General features: G+C 39.7%; 5 protein-coding genes across 9 annotated transcripts; 3 read left to right on the top strand and 2 right to left on the bottom strand.

Annotated features, from left to right (window-relative positions):
- The first annotated feature begins 159 nt into the window (after positions 1-159).
- On the top strand, positions 160-5141 carry LOC144628298 (ankyrin repeat domain-containing protein 45-like). 5 transcript variants are annotated; one of them, XM_078486411.1, is made up of 6 exons: positions 160-449; positions 1411-1578; positions 2425-2519; positions 2897-3038; positions 4207-4272; positions 4808-5141. In XM_078486411.1, exons 1-5 carry the CDS (start codon positions 224-226, stop codon positions 4245-4247), a joined length of 672 nt encoding a protein of 223 aa, XP_078342537.1. In that variant the 5' UTR covers positions 160-223; the 3' UTR covers positions 4248-4272; positions 4808-5141. The 5 variants fall into 5 exon arrangements, 4 of the variants coding, with proteins under 4 accessions (XP_078342537.1, XP_078342521.1, XP_078342529.1 ...); XR_013566236.1 differs by having other exon boundaries at positions 2897-4272; XM_078486395.1 differs by lacking the exon at positions 4207-4272.
- Positions 5142-6720: 1579 nt separating this feature from the next.
- Positions 6721-8462, bottom strand: LOC144628450 (histone H2B, gonadal-like). The gene is made up of 2 exons (XM_078486548.1): positions 8402-8462; positions 6721-7446 (listed from the first exon to the last, which is right to left on the bottom strand). Exons 1-2 carry the CDS (start codon positions 8445-8447, stop codon positions 7073-7075), a joined length of 420 nt encoding a protein of 139 aa, XP_078342674.1. The 5' UTR covers positions 8448-8462; the 3' UTR covers positions 6721-7072.
- Positions 8413-8980, top strand: LOC144628485 (histone H2A-like). Its single transcript, XM_078486594.1, has one exon. The coding sequence runs from the start codon at positions 8487-8489 to the stop codon at positions 8865-8867; it is 381 nt and encodes a 126-aa protein (XP_078342720.1). The 5' UTR covers positions 8413-8486; the 3' UTR covers positions 8868-8980.
- Positions 8981-9289: 309 nt separating this feature from the next.
- LOC144628511 (histone H4) lies at positions 9290-9857 on the bottom strand. The gene has a single exon (XM_078486630.1). The coding sequence runs from the start codon at positions 9821-9823 to the stop codon at positions 9512-9514; it is 312 nt and encodes a 103-aa protein (XP_078342756.1). The 5' UTR covers positions 9824-9857; the 3' UTR covers positions 9290-9511.
- A 348-nt stretch (positions 9858-10205) lies between these two features.
- LOC144628470 (histone H3) lies at positions 10206-10838 on the top strand. The gene has a single exon (XM_078486569.1). The coding sequence runs from the start codon at positions 10317-10319 to the stop codon at positions 10725-10727; it is 411 nt and encodes a 136-aa protein (XP_078342695.1). The 5' UTR covers positions 10206-10316; the 3' UTR covers positions 10728-10838.
- The last annotated feature ends 837 nt before the right edge of the window (positions 10839-11675 follow it).

Genomic DNA, 11675 nt, shown 5'->3' with positions numbered 1-11675 from the left:
GCATAGTTACCCGAGGCTTTGATGTGTGCCATGTGTGAGAGCCGTTTAGTCATTTCAGACAGGGGCAGTCCCGGGGTGGTCCGTGTCTGAAATGAAGTACTGGGGACGAGTCAGGATTTGTAAACGCCAGTTGTACTTTGTGGTCAACGGTATGTTTCCGAGGACTTCGAACTGTAAACAGAGAAAGAGAGGGATACAAAATTAAAGAATTTTTCTGGAAAAAATGGTCAAAGAATTGATTGAAATTGCAATGAAGGGGGATATTGAAAGACTTAAAGAGCTTTTCGAGGACCCAGAGAGTATATATTCCACTGATCCAGCTCAGGCATTGAACAAACGAGACAAAGATGGCAAGTCAGCCCTGGATATAGCAGCCATGTTGGGACGCAAAGAGATTGTTCGAGAGCTTCTAGAACGCGGAGCAGAAATCAACAGTCAGACTAAGAAAGGTATTTTTAGCCTATATCACGAATATACCATGGCGAAGAAGAAAGGGGTTTTTATTCTCTGTTCTATAATAGCTCCAACCTTTTGTTGTTTCAATAAGAAGGTTGGGATCATAGCTCCCCTGTTTTACACTTTCCCATTTACCAGCATTTACCTGCCAATCAGTACAACTGGAAATCTAGAGATTTTTCTAAACAAACCGAGGTATCAAGACTGAACCTGGAGATTTGCTAAAACACACAAATATAGGAACCAATCAGAGAAAGTCAACTGCCTTGTCATGCTTGTTTGCAGTGAGAGTACCACAACTTAAATGTTAGTGGTTGATCATAGCCAAGTGTTCCATGGTGGGACTGCAGTAAGGCACTACCTCTCTGGAACCTCTATTTTTATTTGCCCATTGTAACACTACCTCTATTGTTTTCTAGGGCTAGGGGACCTATTGTTTTGATCTGTTATCTACAGGCTCGGGCCCTATCCCCCACCTGGGGGCATTAAGAACTAAGTTATCCATTGTTTTAAGAACCATTGAAGAAACTCGTTCCGAGAGGTAGTGGGCGACCCTGGGACTGGGGTATCTTGGAAGGTTTGCTTTCAATACTAAGGCCAGGTTTTTAAAGTTTGGAAAATCCAATACAGTCCAGTATGGTATATATAGTTTCCTGATGGCCCCAGATGTTCAAACGCCAAAATTCTGGATTGAACATCAAAATACTTAAACAACAAAATTCTAGACTGTTAGTGGTTTTTCCAAAGTAATATGAAAACCAGCCTTCAGTTTCATTCAGGTGACAAGAACTACTGACACTAAATGCATGTCAAATAAACCTTGATGTTGTTGTTGTCTAAAGCACCAAGGAAGTCATCTTGATATATGTTCAAATTCTCTTACCTGACACTTTAAGAAGTAAGTAAGGCTAGTAAGGAGAACGTGTATATTGATGCTAGGGCTGATTATTACAGGTTATACAGCTTTGCACAGAGCTGCATCCTGGGGTCATCCTGACTGTCTAAGAGTGTTGGTCACAAATGGGGCAGATCTACAGATACAAAATGCACATGGTGAGAGAGCACGAGAAGCTGCAGCTCGCTACAAAAAGGACACCTGTGTGGACTATTTAGACCGAGCAGGTACTCCAAACTTATAGAAATATTTTTAGCTCTTTTGGTCAGTGCATGTCAGTGCTAGATTAATCAAGTGAGCAATTCAGGTCGTTTACTTAAATTAGGGGGCCGTTGGCAGCCGGTTATATACCTTATTCTCACTTAATTTCGCGAGTACTTAATTTCGCGAAAAATCAAGAGCCATATTTCGCGAGTTCTTAATTTCGCGATTTTGAGAGGAAGGTACAATTGGAGTGTATTAAATTTCGCGATTTTTATCTATTCTTCAATATGAAGCTTTGACCTCGAAACTGTAACGACATAATTAATATGAAAGTTATCGTAAAAACAGCAAACAAAACAATATACACATAACAAAACATAAGGTATTCAACAGTCTTTATACCTAATAGGTTCATCTGCGACTGCAAGAGCAAAATTTTGAAGAACTTGACGGCAGAGAACAGTTCGAACAGTGCCACTGATAGAGTGGGAGATAACTAATGGGCAAAATTAAACTAAAAAACTCTTAAACATGAAGCTCAGACATGTTGGAATAACTACATAAAAACACATCGAGTTTAATTATTTTTTTTATATTATCAGTACGATACTAAATTTCGCGATTTTAAACTTCGCGTTTCCTATATTTCGCGAGTATTAAATTTAGCGATTTTTTCAAAATCGGGAAAATCGCGAAATTTAATACTCGCGAAATTAAGTGAGAATAAGGTACATGTATCAGGCGTTCTTTTTTCCTTCTTCCTCATTTCAATAAAAGAACACCTGATTGCAGGTTAGTCAGAGGGAGTCCTAAGCTCACAAGAGTGGCAAAGACCTCAACCTAAACTACTTATCAATGCATATTTTTAGAGGCACAACAGGCCCTTCTATCAGTTATAGCTGCAATGAAGGATACAATATCTGATCCAGAGAAGCACTTGGGTCGATTCACAAGAGAAGATAAGGTTTGTCCATTACGTTTATGAACTTCTTTTCATTATGACAAAGTTATAACACATGCACTCAATGTGCCTATGTTGTAGTTTAAAATGAATTCCAGGTTAAAATACTTTCAAACTAGTTTGATGATTGATTTGTATTTACCTTTGTTCCAGATTTATTTCCATACTCCTAAACCTTGTCAAAAGAAAAATGCAAATTATTGAAACAAATTGAAATCATTTTCACTGAGATTCATTTCAAACTACAACATAAACATTTGATGCAGTTTTTGAAATACTGTAGTATTACTAACAATAGCTTGAAAATAGACTCACTGAAGACCACAGAGCGACGTTATGCTGACTTGATATGTGGTTGCATTTTCATGTTTTGCTGACAGCTTAGTGGAAATCGTTTCTGTGATGAAAAGAATGATTGGCTAGAGTCACACAAAGAAAACGCCACAGTTGAAGACATTTATAAACAGAAACAAGAACTAGAGGAGCTGTTGAAACCCATCTTAAGCAAACTGGAAGAATCAGGTAAACAAATAATAATTGCTTTTTATTCACTCATTCATTGTTACTGCATGATCTCAATCAATATGGTAGCCTCTCATGCAGTGCAGGTATTCCTTAGTGAACAACCAACAAATTTGTCTGTATGTTTGGATCAGTTCCAGACAAATGGAATTAGCAAATTTTGTTATTTAAATTTTACTTTGGCTCTGAGGCTCAGGGGAATAAAACAAAAGAAATCACATAGAGATTGAGGGATGAATAAATCACTTCTTTTGTTTTATTTTCCTAAGCCAATTGGTGTCAAGTTATATTGAAATTGACCTATTGTTGTGAATAAAAATGACTTGTGGGGAAGGGGTGAGGCTTATAAAGATAAAATCCTGGAAGGGAGGGGTGCTGGTTTGAATGTTCTCCTCATTCTTCTGCAACTTAAACAGTGAAGATAATGATTCAACAAAGTTACAATTGTTTACCAACAAACAAAACAGTTAAGGCTATCATGTAGAAGGGATAGTGTCCTTGTATTCTTACGGTGGTGCAACTGGTTAGACAATATTCTGAGTTAATATTAGACTTTCTTAAAGTCCTTAAAAAATTTTTCTGGTTGGTTGGGTTAATATGAATGGTAATGTAAAAAAAGTGCGGGTTGTAGGGTGGCACAGTCATAAGCGAGGCCCTGCCAGGGTAAATTCCGACAAGCGACATGGCTCAAAAAGTAGCGACAGCATACTAATAAAATCGCGACAAACGACAACCGTTATGGAAAAACTTAAATTCCAACAAGGACAAGCAATTTTCCTTCAATTTAATTACCGACAGCGACATGAAGAGCGATAAAACAGCGACACGGCACATTTTTAAATTTAGACAAGCGACACGGGAACCCCCCTGGCAGGGCCTCATAAGCTTGTTAGACTCCAGATCAAGTGATCAAGCCTTGGGAAATAACTCTTTGCATTGATCCCAGTCAGCACTCACACACAGATCTCTCAGGTTCCAGGGATATACCTAGCCTGCGAACCCAGACACATTTCCGGCTGTCGGCGGAGACAAGCGACGGCCCGAAAAAAGACTGGTTTTGCAGGCTAAGGATATACCTTCATATAAGAGTTTGCTAATTGTACAGCTAAGAAGGCTGTGAGGTACAATCAGAATGACTTCTTATTAGTTGTGTAACTGACTATCTCAGGTTTGAATGTACCCAAGACAACCAATTCCCGGCGTGTTTAGCCGGGCTCACTGGTCAGTGAGGATGGTAGGACAAAATTTCAAATGATTTTCACCAGGTTAAACTTTCCCGCCCTATCCCCCACCCGGGGACTAGGAACTAAGCACAGCTAAATTAAAACTGCACACAGACTTTTAATAGTAGTTGTTCAAACTTTTGTTTCACTGCCTTCATTTCTACTGGTCAGCTCACCAGTGGAAGAAAAATATGTGGAAATGAGTTTGCTATTTGTTCCACTAAGCATAAAACTAAGCACAATTTAAAAATCATATTTTCATTGTTGTAATCGCTATCTGTTCACTATGACATTTCCTCTTCGATCTTTCTTTCTCATTCCTTGCATTGAAGGCCTATTAAAGCTTCAGCACATTAAATAAGGATTCTTCTTTAGTAGACTTTATATTTTTTTTCAATAGCTTGTTTTCGATACTCCTTCACTTGTCTATACATGTTCTTCAGCACTCAGTTTTTTTGTATTTGTTGTCTTTACATCTGTGTTTGACCGCTTGGTCATCTTGAAACAGCTCGCAACTTAAACTTTGCTCTCATGATTTTTCAACAGATGAAGACTTCTTTGCAAAAGACGTCAAGGGTGTGAAAAAATAACACAGTGACAGAATAACAGTCACAACCGGTCACAAGTCTGGTACTACAACGTCTCACCTTCTCGTTACAACTTGTTGGAAAATGACTGCAGAATAATTTCTTGTTCAAATTTACACCCTCTTGTTGTACTATAAAGTACAACAAGAGGGTGCTCCATTTCGGCTTCAAAACTGTGCATTAAGGAGATTTTCAAACGTATCGTCGGATTTCGGACATTTTTGTGGCCGTAAATTGTCTACGTGTAAAAGATGTTTGTCTATTTGCAATAATAAACGACATTTATATAGACATTCTGTTTTTTTCAGTTTGTTAATTTTTATTAGAGTGAAATGACCCGCATGAAGGGTTTTTTAAGAGAAATTTATTTCCACAAAATTTTCTACTGGTCTTAGTATCTCTTGGTAAACCTCGGCTTCAACCTTACTCCTTCTTCGAACAGGACAACTCGGATTAATATTAATCCGCGAATTATAATAATAATAGATTATAATAGGATTATTATAATCCAGTAATAGATTATTATAATCCAGTAATAGATTATTATAATCCAGTAATATATTATTATAATCCAGTAATAGATTAAGGCACGGCAAAAAATTCGAAGGATTAGATTATTATTAATATTATAATCCGGATTAATATTAATCTCTATTATAATCCCGATAAAATTCCTTGAATGTTCGGATAACAGATACTGTATGTCTATTTGACTATCTGACAGATATGTATATGACAAACACACTGCAGACTTACAACACAGGACTGACAGAACATAAGTCACTAATCACATCCGTCAATTGTAAATAAAGGTGACGGGCCTACACGACTCCTACGTTTGTGACATTTGTACCTTTGTGTTAAGTTCGGTCTTTCGACCTTATTTGCTTCTGACTTCTTTCTAAAGGTTACTGTTATTATTTGGAGGCATTATGTTTTGAATAGAGCCGTAAGATTGTGGCCAAAGTCTAGAGGTCCGCTGCGTTGCTTCCGTTTGTAGAGTTGAATGACACCTCTAAATCTGTACTATGCCACGTTGTGCTAGTCAGTTTGTTTTGGCTCAATTCTATTTGCAAGATATGCTTTAGGCTCTCAAAATGTTCGCCAGATGTGAATGTTCCGTGAAAATGTAAACTACAGTACTTGCAATAAATGAATGTGTGTCCAGCAGTAGCAATGAAATATATATATGATAATGCAAATGCGGCCTTACACTACTGAAGACCTGAAAATTTTTTTCAGGTCTTCAGTAGTGTAAGGCCGCATTTGCATTATCATATATACAGTACTTGCATTTTATTGACGCCGGGCCCGGCATTTTAATCAATACTGTTGCAAGATGTATCGTCTTATCACCGATTATCTTGGTCCGGCGTTGCCAGCGACTGTTTCAGCTTTACTATGAAAAAGCTGAAAGTTGGTTTCAGAGAGACACTCTGTGTTGTAAAGGCAATGCTTCTTGCATTATTTTGATCGAGCGCTCTGTCTTTTTAGCTCGATGTTTAGGATTTGTTACCTCCCTTGTTGTTGTGTTGCGTTGGCACCACATGATTCAAATATAGATTTGAAATCTTTCACGCGCAAGTCTGTTGACTATTTTGCGTTTTGTATATGCCAGTATATGGTTCAGTTCAAAAGCTTTGGACTAGGATTGAGTTGTTGAGATTTATTATTAAGATTAATATTAATCCGATTAATATTAATCTTACGTAAGATTAATATTAATCCTAATGGATTAAGGCACGGCTCAAACCTCAGTAATAGATTATAATAATCTATTACCGGATTATAATAATCTATTACTGGATTATAATAATCTATTACTGGATTATAATAATCATTAGGATTAATATTAATCGGATTAATATTAATCCGAGTTGTCCTGTTCGAAGCTGTAATGCAGCATAGAAGTTGTTTTGGAACCGAGAAAGAGTGTTACCCTGAGAGTGAGATAGAACACGACCAACCTTTATTGTTTCAGCGTGTTATGAGAGCGAATAATATCGAGAATAATAAAACCGGCTCTGGCCTGGTTACGAGAGCTTCGACTGTAGATTTATATTAAAATCAGAACATTCCCTCTCTTGAGCTTTATAACAGCCAAAAAAAGTTATCGCGCACTGAAATCTGGCGCAAAAGAACATACTGTTGGTCATAGACTTTTATAACATTTGGTGGCTCCTAAAGGAGCCGTTTGTTTTGGCGGGAAACCCACAAAGTGAGTTTACTTGCTGCTGGTGTACTTGGTCACAGCCTTGGTTCCTTCACTGACGGCGTGTTTGGCCAGTTCACCGGGCAGAAGCAGCCTGATGGCGGTCTGGATCTCGCGGGAGCTGATGGTTGATTTCTTGTTGTAGTGGGCAAGACGGGAAGCTTCGGTAGCGATGCGCTCGAAGATGTCGTTGACGAACGAGTTCATGATGCCCATGGCTTTGCTGGAGATACCAGTGTCAGGGTGAACTTGCTTCAACACCTTGTAGATGTAGATAGCATAGCTTTCCTTTCTCTTTCCCCTTCTCTTCTTCTTTCCATCAGCCGCGGGCTTTGCCTTTCCGGCTTTCTTCTCGCCTTTCTTTCCTGCAACTTTGGGTGCCATGTCTATGGATTAGAATGAACGCCAGACGATGCATCCTGTATTTATGGTAAAATTTAGAAAAGATCAATTACCATACGGATCGAAATCCTCGATTACTGATTGGTCATTCTAACAGAACTGACCTTCGAGGTCATATATTTTGCATGTGCTTTGTTTATACCACCTGAGGTCTTTTGTCTTATGTTGTCAAATGGAAAGTTCTGGGGTGCTTACCATTTGTAAAATAAATCCGGTTGGTGTGACCGTTGCATAATGGTAAGCGATTTTCCGAATATAGCGACCAACCGGATGAGATTTCGCTTACCATTATTCTACCAGGCGTTCCTTCCCGCTCACTCGATCTGGCGCGAAATTCAGTGTTGTTTTCTGTCGATATAGCTGAATACTTCGAGGTAGAAAACAAACTTTCTGACGAAGAAGATGGGCTGATGCTGTTTACTGCCGTCAGCTGTTCCATGAAACGCGATTTAAACAGAATACAAGGTTATTTTGAGGTAACTGTTCCCACCTACGCACCGAGTGAATTTCGCAGTCGAGTGACACTTGGCACGTTTGAGCTAGATCCTGTCCCGAGAAAAAATATAGACACATGAACAATTCCAACGTGGAATACCAGAGGCAGGCAGCTTATTTCTCCCGTTAACAAAGTGCTGGCATTTCTATGGTCGAGGTGAACAGACACGTTCTAAATTGGTATTAAGACGCCATATTGTAAACACGACTAAAACCGCGCGGAGGTGCTAAAAAGGGCCTGGAAACGGAAAATTCGTTCAAATGGTAAGGAAATTTCCGATGTTCCGTTCCGAACGGAAAAAGTGGAGTACCTCTAGAGGTAGTCCACAATTTCCGAATGGAATTTCCGGAAAATTACCTTACCATTTGACTTCAAACCGAAATTTCCGGATTTTTTGGCTAAATGGTAAGCACCCCTGATTGGTGTATTTCGATCCTCTCTACTTGAATAACGGCAAATAAAATTCGGGGCGCATACATCTTGATTCATTCTTTTAGAAACTTATCTTCGTGAGTCTTACTTTCAACAATGTCTGGTCGCGGTAAAGGAAAAGCAAAGGGCACCAAGTCCAAGACCCGCTCATCCCGAGCAGGGCTTCAGTTCCCAGTTGGTCGTATCCACCGTCTTCTCCGCAAAGGCAACTATGGCGAGCGTGTTGGCGCCGGTGCTCCAGTGTACTTGGCTGCCGTGCTCGAGTATTTGAGTGCTGAAATCCTCGAGTTGGCGGGCAACGCTGCTCGTGACAACAAGAAGACAAGAATCATCCCCCGTCACCTTCAGCTGGCTGTCCGTAATGACGAGGAGTTGAACAAACTGCTCGCTGGCGTCACCATCGCACAGGGAGGTGTTCTTCCCAACATCCAAGCTGTACTTCTTCCCAAGAAGACCGAGAAGAAAGCTAAAGCTTAAAGAGCTTTGACCCACAAAAACAAACGGCTCCTTTAGGAGCCACCAAATATTATGAAAGTCATGACCAACAATTTTTATTAAACATTTTCCATACCCTTGCAATAAACTGCAGTGTTAGCTACGTTACAAAAACCCCGCCAAAAAATGCTGCTACAGCTAGAAGCTTTCAATCGCGCGTGCAAAATTTGAACTGAATCAAAGGGATTCCGTTATAAAAATGCGCCAACACTGTGTGCAAATTTTTTGCTAAAATTTCACTTCCCTCGTAAAAGATGAGAAAACAGGGCTTTTACAGCGGGATTTCGAAAGAGTGCTTTTGTTTTAAACCAAAACTTTATTTTTCCTCGATTGGACCCGATTGCACCTAGCCTGTTCTGTGCATATATAAAAAAAACTTCCCACATTTAGGGGAATCAGAAAGCAAGCCTTGAGGCTTTTAATTTCCGATTGCGCAAAGAGCGTGACCTCGCGCGCGATCTGTTGAAGAAGCCTAATTATTTGACTATCAGTGCGCAATACACTAGCTGAAATAGAAATGTAGATGTTACTATCAGAGTTCATAAGAAACACTTTATTGGTCATGACCCTTGAGAGATTTGGTGGCTCCTAAAGGAGCCGTTTGTTTGTGTTGGTAGACTGCGCGTCTAACCGCCAAATCCGTATAGAGTACGGCCTTGTCGTTTCAGAGCGTACACCACATCCATGGCTGTCACAGTCTTCCTCTTGGCGTGCTCGGTGTAGGTTACAGCATCACGGATCACGTTCTCAAGGAAAACTTTAAGAACACCTCGAGTCTCCTCGTAGATCAGGCCAGAGATTCGCTTGACACCGCCACGGCGAGCAAGACGACGGATGGCTGGCTTGGTGATGCCTTGGATGTTATCACGAAGTATCTTTCGGTGACGCTTGGCGCCTCCTTTTCCTAGACCTTTGCCTCCTTTACCGCGACCAGACATATCGATTGCTACTTGTGTAACTGGGATATGAGAGGTATTGGGTTTATTCGCTTTTATAAGGTGAAGAATGACCTCTCAGAAAACACTATATGAATATACGTTCCTATTGGTTGACTGCATACAACAAAGCGAAGGGTCAAGTTAATATTAATTACCATAAAATATGTTCAAGTAACATGGGAATCTACTGTAAAGGAACCAAGTCTTTACCTTTGAGAAACATTTAGATAAACTCAGTCTTATCGAAACATTTTGTTCACCGTTCTTACTTTTGAAGTGATTTTCCATAGCAGAGCAATCTCAAAATACCTAAAAATTATTCAAAGCTTGTTCGGATCGAAATACAATCATAGAACCGTGAAATTATTTACTGGTTTTGCTTCTAAGCCAATCACATCTCTTCGTTTTAAGCCAATCAGGAACAAGCCCGCCAGGTATAAATCCATTTGTAATATGATTTTGACCTAATCGGTTATCTTTCTCGTTTACGAAGATGGCGCGTACGAAGCAAACTGCACGTAAATCAACTGGAGGAAAAGCTCCACGAAAACAGCTCGCCACAAAGGCAGCTCGTAAGAGTGCTCCTGCTACTGGTGGAGTCAAGAAACCTCATCGTTACAGGCCTGGTACAGTCGCTCTTCGTGAGATCCGTCGTTACCAGAAATCCACCGAGCTGCTGATCCGCAAGCTGCCCTTCCAGCGTCTTGTGCGAGAAATCGCTCAAGATTTTAAGACCGATTTGCGTTTCCAGAGCTCTGCTGTGATGGCTCTTCAAGAAGCTAGCGAGGCTTACCTTGTTGGTCTGTTTGAAGATACCAACTTGTGCGCCATCCACGCCAAGCGCGTCACCATTATGCCCAAGGACATTCAGTTGGCCCGCCGAATCCGCGGAGAGCGAGCATAAAGTGGATAACATCCCTCACAAAACAAACGGCTCCTTTAGGAGCCACCACATCAAAAAAAGCAATGACCAATCGAACTATTACAATATATTCAACTAGATTTGTACGATCAATGATTCTTGAAAGGGGTTTTATGAATACCATAAGTTGGCTTTATTGACTTTATCTTCAACTTGAAGATTTCAGTTCCACAGGACTACAACAGAATACACTTAATAACTAAACATTAACATTAACAAGCTAACAACTAACTCTTGGTCGTGAGGGAAAAATTCTCCTCAAGTTCTTTTAGTGATTCATTATAACAGTTTAAAATATTTATGACAACATATTGCTAAAAGGTTTTGGAGTGCGGGAGCCCATCGAAATTGGCGCGCGGTAACGGTGAACCCGTAGCGTGGTTAACAGCTTTTCAATTCAATTCAAAATTAACTTTTTTCTCTCTTCTGTAGTTTCTAACCTTCAAAAACATATTACTTGCTTCTTTTAGAACGATAGACGATCTCTTTTAAAAGTGACTTTCACATCCTGCAAGATTTTAGTCGCGGTCGCTACAACTTAAACGAAATAGATCTTTGATTAATCATTAGCCATTATTTGTCGATCCGCGATCCGTTCAAATACGCTACATGTAAAACTCTATATCTAAGGCCCCGTCCACACTGACCCGGGAAAATTTGAAAACGCCGCGTAAAATGTTTTCCGTCCACATTAACCCGGGTAAATTTGAAAACCATACGCTTCATTAATAAGTAAAAGTAAAGTCTTTATTTAACGAGGGTAGCACTAAAATAACATAAAAAATACTAACAAACCAGTGGCCCTTTAAAATTATTTACAATAAAATATAAAAATACACTATTTCACACTCCAAGTCCAAACGCTCATTGGTGAGCGTTTTTGAAAAGCTTTCGGCAAAAGCTCCGTTTTCGGTGACCGAAAACGCCGTT

Source organism: Oculina patagonica, chromosome 1 (genome assembly GCF_052425735.1).
Source record: "Oculina patagonica isolate OP01 chromosome 1, crgOcupat, whole genome shotgun sequence".
Lineage (NCBI taxonomy): Eukaryota > Metazoa > Cnidaria > Anthozoa > Scleractinia > Oculinidae > Oculina > Oculina patagonica.
This window is presented reverse-complemented; position numbering and strand designations above follow the sequence as displayed.

Excerpts from the sequence above, each read along its gene's own strand:
- LOC144628470 (XM_078486569.1), top strand. The coding sequence starts at position 10,317 with ATGGCGCGTACGAAGCAAACTGCACGTAAATCAACTGGAGGAAAAGCT.
- LOC144628485 (XM_078486594.1), top strand. The coding sequence starts at position 8,487 with ATGTCTGGTCGCGGTAAAGGAAAAGCAAAGGGCACCAAGTCCAAGACC.
- LOC144628298 (XM_078486384.1), top strand. The coding sequence starts at position 224 with ATGGTCAAAGAATTGATTGAAATTGCAATGAAGGGGGATATTGAAAGA. Across the intron at positions 450-1,410 it reads CAACAGTCAGACTAAGAAAG|GTTATACAGCTTTGCACAGA; the intron begins GTATTTTTAGCC and ends TGATTATTACAG. Across the intron at positions 2,520-2,896 it reads GATTCACAAGAGAAGATAAG|CTTAGTGGAAATCGTTTCTG; the intron begins GTTTGTCCATTA and ends TTTTGCTGACAG.
- LOC144628511 (XM_078486630.1), bottom strand. The coding sequence starts at position 9,823 with ATGTCTGGTCGCGGTAAAGGAGGCAAAGGTCTAGGAAAAGGAGGCGCC.
- LOC144628450 (XM_078486548.1), bottom strand. The coding sequence starts at position 8,447 with ATGAATCAAGATGTATGCGCCCCGAATTTTATTTGCCGTTATTCAA. Across the intron at positions 7,447-8,401 it reads TTTTATTTGCCGTTATTCAA|ACATGGCACCCAAAGTTGCA; the intron begins GTAGAGAGGATC and ends TCTAATCCATAG.